Below are 16475 nucleotides of genomic sequence, written 5' to 3'. Positions count from 1 at the left end.
AGCAGAGCCCCTCCCGGAGGGGTGCATGTTTTTGGGGCTGAAGAAGCACTGGGACCCTCACGGCTCACACTGAGGCATCTCGTTGCCTGCTGTAGGTCTGGACAGGAGAGCAAAGTGCACCCATCCGTGGTCCTGGTGAGCTTCTGAACTGTGGAGCGGCCATCTCATGACTGCACATGGCACTGCCAAAAGCCTCCAGGCTGTGTCTCCAGCATTTGGATAGAAACCAGGAGAGAAGGAAGAGCCACCCAGATCGGAGAGGGAGCGGGGGAGGATATGGACAAATAAACAAACAACAGAAACCTCAAAGAGAACATAACCAGGCACCAGAAAGGAAATGAACTCTAACAAGGGGTAAAAATAGCAGCGAAGTGAGGGAGCAAGGAACCAAGCTCTGTTGAGCCTCCCAAGCCTCCTGTCCCATTCTTAAGTGGAGGCAGACTGGATGGAGGCAGCCTGAAGAGGCAGGGACATCTGACAGCAATCGAGGGAGCAAACCTCCTCATCTCCTGCGACCAAAGGAGCTGCCAGCAGTGGCCCCATGCCCATCACAACTGTGGTCCCACTGTGGGCCATGGGGACACGATGGCACAGCTCTGCAGACTTCTAATACCCATCATTTCCATTGGAGCAAAGTCTTGAAGCTCCCCTGGAAACCCTGGTTAAACCTCGCAGCACCTTGGTATGGCTGCCATACAACTTCCAGACCAAAGCTGATTCATTCTGGAGCTTAACTCCTCGTTCTTCAGTTTTCCCCACACCTCACCTATGAGTGCACAACTGCGTCCAGGAGGACAGAGGCTGAACTCACCCAGGCAGGCAATAAGCTTTCACAGAGCTGCTGGTGGGAGCAATGAAAACAGGGGTGAGCACACAACGCTAACAGCTGCCGCTGTGGGATGACCTGAAAGGTGAGGACCACCTGAGGTGTGACACGTTGAGCAGCAGCTGCGGCTCAGTGTGATGGGGCAGGTGGCCCTGAGCCACCTTCTCAGCCCTTTTTCGTGCCGTCAGGACCACAGCAGCCCCTCAGCACACCCCCGCCAGCCCTGTGCCTTGAGGAAGAGCGGGGTGACAAGATGGCCACCACAAGGCCTGCAGGACGCCTGGCTGTGCCTCAGAAAGGCTAGTGTAATGAGCCCGCAGCCTTGTGCCATGCCAGAAAGCCACGCAGAAACAAGGGAGGAAGCAGCACCAAAAGTCTCATGTCAAGCTGCCACTTCAGAGGCCGCGAGCGGAGGAGGGCGATACGTGAGACGCGCGCTCTGAGCGCGCTGCCCTTTGCACTGATCCAACAGAGCAGAAACGTGACCTACTTCAGCATGCAGAGGTCAAGTGGGAAGCAGACAGCCAGGCACACCTAGGCTCCCAGCTCCGATTGAGCCCTGAGAGAACGAGCGAGCGCTTTGGCAGCGCTCCGAGGCTGCATCGTTACTGGATAGTTTGCATTTCCTTCTAGGAAAGCGGCCCGTGAGAGCAGCACGCGGCATGCACACCCCTGCAAGGAGCAAAGGTCTCATGCCCTACTGTGAGCCCTGCTCGCAGGCTGCCTGCAGCCTTCTGTGCTGCTCGGGCACTGCAGAGGGAGCAAAGAGCACCTCTGAACAGAGAGGGCAGCACTGTTTCCAAAGCAGACACTCATAATGCACAAGGGACATAGAATCATTGAGGTTGGAAAGACCACTACGATCACCCAAGTCCAGCCCCACCCCAATGTGCCCACTGACCACGTCCCTCAGTGCTACATTTTGAACACCCCCAGGAACCGTGTCCTCACCACCTCCCTGGGCAGCCCGTGCATCACCACTCTTTCTGAGAAGAAATTACTTCTAATTACCCAACCTGAACTTCCATTGATGTCCCTGTGCTGCTGCAGCATCTGCTCCTCCATACCTCATCCCAACCATACAGAAGGAGCAGCCTTCCATTCACCAGACTAAAAACCGACCCGAAACTAAACAGACCTCTTCTTGGAAGAAATGAAAGAAGTTAAAAATAATCATTTCTGGAGAGGCTGCCCTTGCTTCGTGGTGCAATAACCTCAGCTGCTGGGCACACGCTGGGTTAGTTCATGTTGTAGAGCTGCTGCCAAAAGCCACCCTGGCCTCAACCCAGAGGTGAACAAAGCTGTGACCCCAAGGGCCTGACCCAGTCAAGGCCATGAAACATACACGTAAGCACATAAAGCACTATTTAAAGCATCTGAAAGATTTCGAATCCCAGGATTTGGGACCCTCAATGAATGCATGAACTGCAGCTACGAAAGATGAGATGTGGGTTAAGCTTGGACTCCTTCCAGTGGGAGCCCCCAGTGGAGCTGCTGGATTGCTCGGACATCCAGAGCTCTATGCACAGCACCCCTCTGCCGTATGGTTGGGCTTTATTGGCAGGATGGGGAGGGAAAAGCTGGCAACACTGTCAGGAGTCAAGAGCCAAAGCCACACTCTGAATCTGAAGGTGGAGCTTTTTTTGAACCTTCCCTTCCATGGGGTGGGACACCTGAGGGACAGGGTTTGATGGGCACGGTGGTGTTGGCTCGACAGTTGGACTAGATGATCTTAGAGGTCTTTTCCAACCTTAATGACTCTACGATTCTATAATCTATTAGTTTGATAGCATCCTAATGCGCATCTACCGCATCCTTCCCCAGGGTGAGGTCAGAGGTGCACTTCTGCTCACAGAGGAGCTCACTTGCTGGTGGGGCTGACACACAGCTGTCAGATGAGTGTCTTTCCCCATAGGGTGAGGCCATGCAGCACTGTTGGTTCAAAACTGTGCGCTGGAGGGCATGAAGCTGCACGAGTTTGAAAGGACAGGGAATTTTTGCTTTGTTTTTTAAAACCACTTGTAAAAACAAGAAGCAGATATTGAACTGGAGCCAACATCTGTATCTCTGTAAGGCCCTCAATCACCAGCCTTTTGCTGACTCCAGAGCAATAAATATTCAGGGTCTTAAAAGCTTTTCTTCGGTCTGCTCGGGAGAAAGCAGCCTCAAAGAATGGCGAAGGCGGGATCTTGCCCAATCTCAGCTTCAGTGAGGGAATGCACCTCACCAGATTCTTCCTCTTCATTCTTTTTAACACCAAAAAATGAGGAAACGCCCCCATATCAGTAATTTCAGAGCACAACCATACACACAGCAGATGTGGCCCAGTGGAGGAGACAAAAGCCTCTCCAAAGGTAAAAGCAAAAGGGAGAGGAGGAAAACATTTGAGATCAGAGCTGCCATCACCCAGGAGGATGGAGGTGGACCCCTGGCCTCACTGCTACATGTGGATGCAACCAGTTCAGATCCTATTTTAGGCTGCATATGGGGCTTTTCATCTTCAGAGCAGCTAACAGGCATGTGTTAATCCCCGCAACGCCCTTCCGTAGCAGATAAGTGTTTATTATCTCCGCTTTACAGCTGGAGGGACAGGAGCGGTGCAGAGCGGTTCATTGTTGGAGGGCCAGGGTAACTTCAGCTCCAGGGCTCCTCAGAAGGACACAGCAGGAGCACTGCCTTGTGCTGGCCAAGGGACTCCAGGGGGACTCACCATATCCTAGACTGGGATGGACACAAACCTCCAGCTGGTGCCTTCTAGAGGAGGAAGTTCAAAAGCATCCTCTAAACACAAAACCCCAGGAAACATCCTCCACTGCCTTTGTGCAGTAGGTCAGGACAGCAGCACTCATTTATTACAGGCAAATTAGTGCCCATGGAGATTAAAGCTTTATCTCCTGCTGGCTCAGTCACATCTGACTTAGCAAGATGCAGGGCCAGGCTGACATAGCGTCACCACGTGCTGGAGAAGCAGTGTGTCCTCATGCTCCCCATTGTTCCAGCACTGCATCCCCAAAATAGCCCTCTGTACTGGGGAGAAAATGCACTTCCTTCTTCCACGTTTGGGTTCTCCACGCTCATCTGAGCTGCACCTGTCTGCCTGCTCTGTCCTTTCTTGCCAGTTGAAGCCAGTGTTTGATGGATAAATACACAGAGGGCAGAACAGGGACACAAGGCCAACACCAGGGTGGTACCAATGCCTGCATTCTACCACCAGATCAACACTGCTGCCTCTGTGCAGTAACAAACACAGCAAAACAATGACCACTGCCACCACTGTAATACCACCAGCCCCAAAGATGTGGGTTCGTGCTGAGCCAGCAAGGAAGGAACAAGGAATTACCGTGCACTTGGTTGATTTCCGAGTTGGAGGACAGGATCTCATCAGCCAACTTCTGGGCAGTGGGCAACACCTCAGTGTGGTGTGCTGTGATCAAATACTGAACAAACTTCTGGAGCTGGTCCCTGTTCATCTGGAAAAGGGTCTCTGAGATGGGAAGACGGAGTTTGACCTGGTCCGGCTTGCGGATCCTGTACAGTGAGAGCGCCACGACATGGGCGCAGTAAAAAATGTCCTTGTTCCCGCAGCCACATGTCACTGACGTGATTTTGCAGCGGTCGAAGCTGATGGCCACCTTGTAGGTCATCTCTGGTTCTGTCGCAGTCGCTGGCTCTGTCACCGTCCCACTGAGGTGGAAACCTGGAAAGGGAAAAGGAGAAGAGGGAAAGGTGGCGTTAGCGTTGTGCTGACCACAAACACTCATGCAAGCTCTAGAAAGTGAGTACAGCCAGGAAAGGCCACTTCTGCTTCACTCTTTCAAGGAGTGCATCACCCCAGGACGAAATCCCCGCACCCTCCATCTGTCTTCTGGGAAAGGGTGGTCACCACCCACTCAGGCTCCTCTGTTCCCACGTATTACCTTGCATTTGCTGTCTTCAGCCTAAAAAAAAAAAAAAGCACACAGACACCCAAGTACCATCACTGTCTGTGCAATGGACTTGTGAGCTGCACTGGCTTCACTACCATCTAGAACCCAGCCCAAGTACAAACACACTTCTGTACCAGCATGTGCATGCAGTCAGCCTCCTCGGTGAGTTTATTTAACAGCCAAACCACAGGGGAAGAGCAAAGCCGCTCGGTTCTCATTTGTTTAAGAGTCTCTCAGCCTCCTTCCCTCCCGGGAGCAATCCTCACCCGCGCCTCCCCCTCACTGAATTCACACCACAACTCACGTGAGCAAGAGGGGGCAGAGAAAGGCCAGGTTTTCTTTTCTTTGATGAAGCAAACAACATAAAATTAAATACAATGCAGCTCCAGCTTCATTCCCTCAACCAGGCACAGAGCTCCAGGGCACGACCGCAGCTCTAAGCTCTTCCACACAGTGAGAACAAAAAGCAGAGATGGGATCGACCCCTGCGAGCCCTCTGCTGACACGTGAGCTCTCTCCAAAATACAGCTGGCAGGGAGCTGCTTGTCAGCACGATCTGTGCGTTGGGCTCAGGGACTGCCCAAATCGCTGGCACAAATGTCATCGTCCTTCAGCCGTGCTCCTGACAGCCTCCTCCATGCTGTAAGGGGCTGCAGTGCCTTCAGGCACAAACTGTGAAAAATGTCCTGACAATTCCACAAGGTGGGTGAAGGGCGAAAAATAGGCTCAGATGGAAGGGAAAGTTCTCTGGGTACAAAGAAAGTGGATGCACTGAACAAAAGAAGTATAAAGTCGGAGAGAAAAGACTGAATGTCCGCTGACCTCATGCTGGAGCCAAGGCTGGGTGAATCACAGAATCATAAAGGTTGGAAAAGACCTCTAAGATTATCTAGTTCAACCATCCAACTACCACCAAAATCACCCACTAAATCATGTCCCTAAGTACTACATCTACACGTTCCTTGAACACGTCCAGGAACAGTGACTAGTCCCAGTACCTCCCTGGGCAGTGAAGATACTCCAGACCCTCCCAAGAAACCTAGCCGACAAGCACACATCTCTGTGTGGAGCCCTACATGGTGCTCATGCAGCCTGGCCCTCCTCCTCACAGAGGATGCTCGCTTTCCGCCATGCCCCTGGAACCTCATTTAGGCTGTGTTTGAACAGAGGTTTCTTTGGAGCCTACCATCACCCTAGAAAAGGCAGCAGACAGCTGAGAGGCCCACAATTAATGACAGACGAGAAGAGGGGTGTGGGAGACATTAAAATACGTTAACTGTATCAAACCCTTGCACGTTTGCCAGCATGCACAAAGGCTTTCCGAGACAAATTCTACCAGAGGTTTTTAATAAATGGCATCAAAACCAGCTATTCACTGCCAGTCTCTTTAAAGCCACGCCAAAAACCACATTCAAATCTGATTAAGTGTCAAGGAGGTCTGCTTTCACTTTAGCGCACGGTACGGGGGAAGCAGACCTGTTCTGCAGCCATCGACCAAAACTCAGGCTGTGTGGCCAACAGAGCATCCAACGTGGTGGTGTTTAACCTCAGAGGGCAGGGGCAGACGGATGGACAGACGGCCCCGCACTGCCCTCTTGCTCGCACACCACCCGCAGTAGAAGGCTGCTGGGGAGGTGAAGACCTCAGCAGCCACACCGTGTAAATCTCAAGGATAAACTCCGAAGTGTTTATGTTTTACCACTTCTCTGGTCTGCAATGCTTGGCAGGCTGCACCGACTCGCTGCCAGTTTCTCCCTAGTTTACTTTCTGAACAAGTTAAAAGGATTGGAAACGACGTTCCTGAGCGGTAATGTATGGATGCATGCACATGGACACCCGTTTGCATGTATATATAAAACCCTTCCAGACAAATTACAAGCTATAAACACCGCCTTAAAGAGTTACTCCATCAGGATCCAAAGCCAGACCCTACTTGAGGCTAACCAGGCTGGAGGAACTCGGCTTGTACAACCAACCAACCTGCTTTGGACAGGTGTCAGCCTGAAAATCAGAGAATCACAGAATAACCTGAGTTGAAAGGGACCCATGAAGATCACTGAGTCCAACTCCTGCATCAACTGTGGTCTGAAACCACAAGAGGACATTTGTCCAGAACCTCGACTCATGCTGCTCTGTGGCACGAACACAGCTCTGTCCAGCAGCAGAGGCACAGGACATCATGGGACATCCCAAAAGCTGTACTCTCCCATAACTGGTCCTCGCCACATGTAACCTGGGTTTTTACACCAACCAGAGCCATTCAACATGCCTGTGACAGCCAAGTTCATCTGGCATCTGAGCCCTAAGTCCAGCTTCAGTTTACATTTGAGCTGTCACAGCGGCAGGTCTAGTTAAGATAAACTAGAAACTCTACACAAAACATTTATCAGAAGCTTAGTCAGAACTTAAACACGGTGAGGGGGGAGAGAGAGAAGCCCGCGGGAACAACATTGTTTGGGATTGTTTGGGAATATTTACATTAACGTCAGGTCAGCTTATAGCTACCACACCCAGCCGTGCTCTGCAGCCCAGAGCTGATTCTGAGGTCCGCACAAATCCCTGACGTACAGTCACCAGCAGGTGATGGACACCTGCAGAAGGACAGCTGTCACCGTACCACCAGCTCACATCCCACGGAGCATGTGGGGCACTCCAGCAAAGTGGAACACAGCCCTGGACACAGACATAGGGTCTGGATAGCGCTGAGAGCAAAAACAAATGCCTTGCCCTGCATCCCCCCTGCACGGTTCAATTTAAGGAGTTCCTACAGCCGAGTGCTTATCTAGGACTTCATCTTCCATTCCTAGCACACAGTTAACATAAGCTAACTCGGTGTTTGATTTGCTGCCAGCAAAGTGACAGTGCCAGGGCTTGAATGCTACAGAAAAGAAATAATTAAGTATCATCTTGGTAACTACAGGCTCATTAACTCCCAGCTTCCTCCCAAGAAAAATGCTCAGGCTCCTCCATACCCCAAAAGAACTCCCACCACAGATGCTTCCCAGTAGATGCCCCTTGAATCAGGGTGCATGAGGAGCTGAGCAGGGACAGCTGACCCAGTGAGCTGCAGTGAAAGCACTGCAAATCACTACAAACACAGCACTAAACACAGCCACACACTGCACCATTAGCACATCTCCTTCCTAATTCCATCTATCCATCCAACGTGGACAAAACACCTGAGCATAGACCTTTTCCCTGCCATGGCACATCAGCCCCCAGAGTCCCTACTCTGATGTTGCATTAGTGTTGCAGGATATTGTGCCTCTGCTTTAAATTAAAACAGCCCCTAGGGATGTATGCTGGGAGTGTGTGAGATCCACACTGGTGGCACTTCTAAACTCATTAGTGGGGCAGCTTTTTCCCCTTTGGAGTCTATAAGCCCCACAGGCTGGGAGGAGCTTGGATACTCCAACCCCCTTGGGCTTTGAAAGCACTACAAAGCAATAAGCCGAGCACCAGCCCCAGCACCCGGAGCTTTGCTGATACAGTAGGGCCACCAAGACCTTGGCAAGAGTAGCTTTAACCAAGATGGAACATTATTTGATCTCTAAATCTACTCAGTCAAGACGAGCTTTGCAAACTCTTCCAGCTCTATCAGAGCAGCTAGAACTATGCATTTATGACCCAAGAGTCCACGAGCCACCAGTGAGAGACCCCCCCCAGACCTTCTGCCCGCACCTTGAGTGAGCAGCTCAGCCCTCCCAGAGCAGAGGTAACCTCTGAAAAAAGGATGGAGAAGACAGTTTCTGCTTCAGAGGGCAAAACTGGGGCAGTCAAAACCCACTTGAAATGCACCACTGGCCTTAGGTCCTGCAGCAGACACCAGAAGTCTGCAGAGCCAGCACACAAGCTGTATGCATCAAAGCACCTGTGGTTCAAAGGCAGGAAGGCCAGAGTTGCTGCCGTAACCGACTGACCAATTTTGCTCAGCCTTTCCTAAACAACATCACTTACAGATCTAGTCACAGATCACAAATCCCAGAAACCAGCAAAACCTCAGCATGACCTGCTCCCTTCTCGTAACTGTGACCTCCGGAGTGTTCAAGCACCACGGGGAGGATGAAGAGCATCCTGCAGCTACACCACCAGACAGGAACTCAGCTCTGCTTCCTCCAGCAGTTGCTGCTCGCAGCCATCCCCCAGATTTCACACCCCAGCTCAGGCAGAAGTCACAGTTGTCATTCGCAAAGTTGCACCACTTGTAAAAAAAAAACGAGCTCACTCTTCCCAGGCACGGCATGTGCCCGCCTTGCACAGAGCTGGCACAGTCCCCACGCAAACTTCTCATGGGACCAGCCATCCTAGGAGTTAACCCTGGACCAGCAGAAACAACGTGAGGCTGCTGCACCAGCATTACGAGTAGTGATGCACTGGAAGAGGCTGCTCAGGAAAGCAGTTAAGTCACAGTTCCTGGAGGAGTTCAAGAATCATGGAGAACCACGAGAGGGACATGGTCAGTGGGCATGGTGGGGATCGGTTGGGTTTGGAGGTATTTGAACCTCTATTTTTCTATGGTTGGTCCATAAGAGGACCAGGAGCATTCTTCCCTATTTGTGAGGCTCCCTCTCCTCCTTCCACAGGCTCTATGGTTTTTGTCTACAAAGAAGATCTTTCAAGATGACCTCCAACCATGAAGCAGGGCAAGGAATGGCTCTACAGAGAGAACAAGGCAACCACATCCACATTGCTGAGGAAGCTGCGTCCAACCAGACACGGGGCTCCATTAAGACCAGCAAGAGCTGCCAGGCACAAAGAGCCCTGAAAGAACAGGCAAGAAAGGCTACACAGATGTTTATGGGGCTCTGCAGATGTAGACAACGTAAACCGAAATTTTCAGTGCAAGTCATATACACTAGGTTACCATGACCCAAATATTTTTAAAATTCCCAAACCACAGCAGAAAGGTATTTTAAACTAAAGCGATTCCAAGCTCTTCAGTGATTAAATGGACTGCAGCTCCAGCTTGTAGTGGAAAAACCATTTGTTTTTCCACTGTGTGAAAGCCATAACTAGCAATGAATAATAATTGCTGCGCCTAGTGTTATTTATAAGTCATTCTTGGTCACATTTCCGAGCCTAGAAACAGCAGCTTTCCAAACGTGAACTTAAAATCAGTCAATATTTGTAATGTAGACAACACCCATGGGAGGAAGGTGTCTGTGTGCTTACGCGGTAGGAAGCGGAGGTTAGTAAAATCTCCGCAAGCTTTCCAGCTAATAGATCAATTCCTCCAGCCGGCTGATCCTGACAATTGCTCAGTCTCTGACCTTGCAGTTGGAAAGGAGATGGGCTCATGAACTCATTTGCACATGACAATGCTCCGGCAAAGTGAATCATCTGCCTCTGATAGTAATGGAGAGTACTGCTCACTCCAGCCCTCCCAGGCTCCATTCAAATAGCGCAGGGCTGGCCTTTTGTGCTGTAAGTGCAAGAAAGACTCTGCTGAAGATGTGTGCAATTAAACCCACTTTTCTTGTTGCTCTTTTGATTCAGCAGAGCTCAATGAGAGGCACCCTAGGCAGGTGTTGTCACACACAGATAAAATGTGCCTTTTCAGAGCGCTCACAGACAAAAAGAAAGAGGTAAAGGCTGAATCAATTGCAATTTCTCCCTTGCAAAAGAGGCAATCCGTGCTTCAAGCAATTCAATGAGAAGAGCGTTCATTCGGATTTACATGTCTGCCCCCTCTCCCCTCCCCAAAGCAACTTCTTTTTGTGACAAATGGATGCCACACGCAAAGGTGCTGCCATGCAGCCAGACCTCTGCGGGGCAGAGAACAGGGAAGGACATAAATCCAATGGGCTGGGGCCCTCCTCCCAGCCCCACCACCCCTTTCCCGGCCATACCACCCAAGAAAAGCAATGTGTCTCGGCACAGCTAACGAGGACAATAAACAAAGTGATGCTGTAACAAAGGGATGTGGCTGAGATGGGACCACTGTATCCTTCGGGAGCCAATCGGAAACCACAGGCAGAGGATGTGCCGCCCTACACATGCATGGTCAGACCTCAGACATCGGCAACCAGAGGTTTGCCAGCAACACTGTGTGTGTGGGTAGGCTGGGGAAGAAGCTGCAGCTTTAACAAGAGGAGATGTGAGTGCAGTTGTTTGTGTTGGAGGTAGCTGTAAGCTCCTCTGAGCAGCTGAGTAAGCTGGAGGGACGCTCTCGCTGCCATCTGCTCTGATCCCAGAACACCTCCTGCAAATGAAGAGTCAATCCGCTGGTTTCTATTCCTGTTAACCTCTAATCAGCCACAAGGACCGGCCTCTGCTCCGCTCTTTATCTGAGCCAGCTAATGCGTGAAGTGCACCGCGCTCCCCATCTGTTCCAGCATTAGTAGAGTTAAAGGACAATGGCGTTTCCCTGTCCCAAGCATTCACTTACACAGATGCCCTTGTATTAACTCAATTTCCCAGTGATTTCCATTATTACCCTTACGAGATTTCTGCTGTTTGTTTATCCAGAAGCTTGACGGAGTTTTTTCCTTCCCCTGTCCAGCTCCAGGGGTGGGCTCCAGCAGGCTGCTCCTGCTCTGTGACATCTCCCCCAGACACCCCAAATTGCTCTCATTCTCTCCCCAGGCCCCAAACACTGTTGCTTACACAGACCCCAAAACCCAGCCCCAAAGCTGGGGACGCCCCTCCCCACACCACCTTCCACATCCTTCCGCTGCCTACTGGCAAATGGGTTTTTAATCTACCCAGATGCTCAACCCTTGCTCTGAAGGCATATGGTTTGGGGAAAGTAGGGAAAAAAATAAAAAAATCAACCCCCATTCTGAAGCTCTGACCCATTTCCTCTGCTAATTTGCAGCCCTGCAAGCTGAACGCCTGTGCTGGCAGCTCAGAGCTAATGCAAACCGAGCCGAATGGCGATTGTGCAGCAGCATAAACAATAGAGAGGGTTTGAAGAGAGGGAGAGTTCACCATGGCTCTGCTGACACGTACTGCCTGTGTAATAACTGGTGGCAAAACGCTGCCCAATCTCTGCTCTTTGCTGCTGTTGAATATCTCGTGGCAAGTATGAATATAAAGAACTTGATTAAAACAAAGAGAAGGTTAGAAAGACAAGTGCAGGCACTAACTTAATGGGCAGAAGTGGTGAATATAACACCTCTACATCACGACAGAAAGGAAACAACTCTGCAATGATCCCCCAAATTATCCACGTTTCTCCATTAATTAAGGGCTGTGTCTAAATACAGAGCAACATGGCTCCTTGTCTTTGCCTTGGTGATTTCTCAAAAGATCACAGATTCACAGAATGGGCTGGGTTGGAAAGGACCTTAAAGTCCCACCCCCAGCCCTACTCCCTGCTCCCACCAGGTCAGGCTGGGTCCCACCCAGTCTGGTCTTGAATGCTTCCAGGGATGGGGCACCCACAGCTTCTCCAGGCAACCTGATGCAGGGTTATTTTCAAGCATGAAAGCAAATATCCATTTGGGAGTTTCTGAGCCCAAGAGTCCCATCAACCCAGGCTGTCACTGGAGCCAACCTAGCCCTGAACTGTGCCTTGAGGAAACCTATATGAGAACACACATGCAAGGCTGGATCACAGAATCAATGACTAGGATAATCACTGATTACTGCAGGATAATTAGGATCCACCTAACTGGGGTCACCCAAATTTCCAACAGTCGAGAATCACAGAACGAAAACATGGTATCATTAAAGTTGGGAAAGACCACTGAGACTGCCCAGTCCAACCCCAAACCATCACCTGGGACATAAAAGGGTTTTAGTGAGGAAACACCTCTTGTCCACCCATGGAAGTGCCATCGTGATGAAAGCACTGATTTCACTGTATGCAGAAAAGCAGGGCAGTGTTGTTGCCTCTGTGGTCCTTTTTACACATCAATCCCTGCAAGCCCTCAGCCCCACAAACAAAACAATCCCTGCCATGTTCACAAAGTGCCAGCTGTGCCAGAACCCTTTTGTACTGCCATTGTTCACACGGACATGCCCTGCGAGCAGCGGCTCCGCTTCTTTGTTCCACCCTGCAAACCTGGGCTGTCCAGGATAGCAGGAATTTCCAATCCAGATCCAATTAGCGCAGTGCTTTCACTTTATTCTCTATGGTAGAAAACAAGTGAACCCAAAGTGGCTGTGCAGCTTGCACCTGCAGCACACAGACACAGTGTGTTGTGCTCGAGGTGCCCCAAAGCCAGCCCGCTGCTGATCTGCAGGGGAAAAGCCTTGGGGTCGGCAACTTGGCCTGAATAAAAATTGAGTTATATCTGCCTAATCCTGTTAAATCGGTCAGAGTCTCCTTGTACCCATTGTTCTGGCTCCTGGTTTAAGCGTTCATCCCTGGGTACCCGCTGGCAGGAGATGAAGTTACTCCAGAGCCAGAGCATCTTTTTTTTCTATTCCCATTGCTGCTCTGCTTTTCAAGGCACAGCCTCACTCCTGCGTCGCCAACTTTTCCAAGCTTCAGTTTTTCTGAGATAGAAAGGAGGAGGACATCAGAGCTCACGATAGCGATGTGAGAAAGGGAGATGCATTACCACTGAAACCCTCTAGGAAACAAGGAGATGTTCATCCTGCTGCTGTGTCACAGCATATCTTGCAACTAAAGCCACAATCAAACAAAAAACAAACTCAGCTGACCAATATTGAAAATCAAAAGCAAAACTGAGATCTTCACACCTTGCTCTGCTCACACATTTCTATCTGCAGGACCAGCCAGGCTAGCAGCACCCCTCGCAAAGCACCAGCAGCAAACCAGGGCAGCATGGAGCAATGGAGGGAAATGGCACACGGCCCTGATCCTCCCTGAGACACCAGACCTTAAAATAGCAGCTCGACGATTTCTAGGGAAGTTATTAGTTATAATTTTCCTGGCCCTCAAAAGCCTTCTGAGGGAATGAGGCAGCCTAGATTCAGTACGAAAACCTGCTCCAAATTCTTACAAAACAAAGACACTTTTTCCATTAAAAACAGTTTTATACCAGGAGCACGAAGTCTGACTTTCTAAGTTACTGGCAACATTGTTCAATGAGCATCACATTTATCAAGTGTTTGTGGTAATGGCCTCAGTAACCATTTCCTGAAAAGGTCAATTAACTTCCTTCACAAAAACTTCTATTTAAGCACAGAAAAGGGCTCTGTGTTGAAACTGCTCTTCAGAAGTGGAAAATCCCTTGCAGTGCCATCGTTCCCCCATTCCTGCTCTTCACTACCCATCCTGCAGCTGGGCACGACCCCCAGAGCAGTGCTCCCAAAGATGTGTGGTTCCATCCCCACCACTCCCATTCTTCCCCCTTTTATTTGTCCCTGCTGGACAAGGACAGACACTTTGGGAAGGTCACTCTGATGACCAGAAACACCACCCCCAAGGAAGCAGTCATCCTAAGGTGGAAACTCTTGCTCCTCACACGTACCTGCAGCAGATATGGGCGTGCTCCTGCATAGTGCTACAGGCCCTACTCCTTACAAACCCATCCCTCTTTTTTCTTGCTATTCAATTTCACCAAGGAGACCACAGTCAAACATTTCTACATTATAGAAATATTACTGCTCTTAAATGGCTTAGCTTACTTCAGTAGTTTCACTAAAAGTTAGCACTTTCCTTTTTTTTTATCCCCCTAAACTAACAGTGTATATTTTATCCCCCTAAACTAATATACTGTATATTTTTGAGCCTATTAGGGCTGCTCCATATTGGGAAACTAACCAGTCATCAGAGAAGAAATTATTCAGCATTTGCTATTCCAGATCAGCTGCACCCTGTGATCCAAATTTATTCCAGAATAATTTTGGAATACTTCGTGAGGGTATTATTTACTCCACAAGGAAAGGACTTTCATTCCAGGAAAGGAAATAATTCAGATAACCACAAGTACCTTGCAGCAACTGCACTGGTCACTGTCCCCTTTACAGCATAAAAGTGATGAACTTTTTCTGGTCATCTGTATCATTAGCTTGGGCTGAGAACTTCTGCAGGAAGACAGACACAATCCCAACCAGAGCAATCTCAGAAAAGGAGGTGGAGCGATGACAAACATGGTGGCCACAATGGTCAACAGCATTCTGGCTTGCAGCAGAAAGATTAGCAGGACAAGAGATAATGGCCTCAAGTTGCACCAGGGGATATTAGGAACAATTAATTCTCCAAATGAGTAGCTATGCACTGGCCCAGGGTGCCCACGGAGGTGGCGGGGTCACCATCCTTGGAGGTGTTCAAGGAACATGGAGATGTGTCACTGGTGGATCCAGTCAGAGGACATGGTGGGGTGGGCTGGATCACCTTAGAAGCCTTTTGCAACATTAATGATTCTATGAAACAGTCTTTTTCAGCTTTCTTTTGATCCAAAAGCTGAAAATACAAGGTGAGAGGAGTGGTCTAATGAAAAGGTTGCAGGACATTGCATCATTAGATTAAATATGCATCAAACCGTGCTGGGGAAAACAGAAAATAGCTTCTGCACTTAGGACCTCTGCAATAGGAAGGGCCAACACAGCTGCTGGGGAACATCTGGCAGAGTCCACACATTCCGTGGCAGCTCTCAAGCCCAATCAAACCATCTGCTGGAGGAATTTCCCACCTTGCCCAGCAGGATGAAGATCTTGCTGCACGTCCCCAATCCCAAACTATAGATCGCACCCAAAGTCACTACAACATCTACAGAATCAATTCCACAGGCTGTGCCACAGCAGTTGGCATTTCCTGGACAAGACAACCCCTCAGAGGCCCCAAGAAAGGTCTGTGTCAAACACTACCTGCAAATCCTGACACATCCCAAAGGGCGGCAGCAGAGTGCCCAGGCAATATTTCTCATGGAGATACAGGAACACCTAAGAAGGACAAGACCAATCCACAAAAGGATGTGACATGCACATCTTCATATCTCCTTCCTGGTGAGCCCACGCAGCCACGTTTGGGGTTATGCCTGACAAGCACTCAAATTGCCTCACGCTGCACAATGAAAACCCTGTGTGGAGCAGTCATCACACTTGAAATAAAAGAACATTTTTAAAAAGAAACGCTTTGATGGCATTGTTTTCACACGACCCTGCTGAAAATTCAGGAAGGCAGCGGGAGGTCTGTGGAGTTAAGGCTTCCCCTGCAGCCTCCTTTGCTTGAAAGGAAGGCGGTTGGGAGGCAGATGCCTGACAAGGATGCTCAGCTCCTCTACATCAGCAGTTTGCAACATCTTTAGGACACAGCCCCACTCAGGAGAAGCAGATTCCTGTGGGGTGACTTTAAGACCCTTGATACCACACTTGCTCATCATGCATCCCCACAGCAGCTGTCCTGGTCACGCACCACATCCCCAGGGCTTCCCAACCCCACATCAGGAGCTTTGAGGAGCAGCCCAAAATGGAAAAGCTGCTCCAGGGAACCCACAGCAGAGCATCCCCTATTTTCCAAATTCAGGACGTCGCCACAGCTTAACAGCCCTTGGAAATCCAAACGGCCACAAAAAGCGATAACAAGGGAAAGACGAGCCTACAACTCATGGTTCTGATTTAAAAACTTAACAGATTTCTTTTTGCTGGAAAGACATTGTTATTCAATACACAGGCTAGACTGCAGGCTCCTTCGTTTGCTTTTGGAGCAGTGCAAACATCTAAAATGACACCGCATAATGACAAGATCTGTCATCAGGACGGCTGGTGCTACAGTATACAGAAAGAAAGGCGCAGATGCATAACGAAGGAAAGACCCACTCACTCTCTTTGGAATTGGTTAAAATTAAAACAAAAGGAAACCTACG

At 49.8% G+C, this 16475-nt stretch overlaps 1 protein-coding gene across 1 annotated transcript in view; it reads right to left on the bottom strand.

Annotated features, from left to right (window-relative positions):
- The window catches only part of ZSWIM5 (zinc finger SWIM-type containing 5), an 81086-nt gene that overhangs the window by 16624 nt on the left and 47987 nt on the right, over positions 1-16475 (bottom strand). The window contains exon 2 of the mRNA XM_065739991.1: positions 4167-4523. Coding sequence (XP_065596063.1) covers positions 4167-4523 — 357 coding nt within the window. The remainder of the gene's footprint in view (positions 1-4166; positions 4524-16475) is intronic.

The sequence above is a fragment of the Cyrtonyx montezumae genome, unplaced genomic scaffold (assembly GCF_038088225.1).
Source record: "Cyrtonyx montezumae isolate F1298 unplaced genomic scaffold, pur_monq_1.0 scaffold_1, whole genome shotgun sequence".
Taxonomy (NCBI): domain Eukaryota; kingdom Metazoa; phylum Chordata; class Aves; order Galliformes; family Odontophoridae; genus Cyrtonyx; species Cyrtonyx montezumae.
The sequence above is the reverse complement of the archived record's forward strand: the minus strand, read 5'-3'. Positions and strand labels throughout refer to the sequence as shown.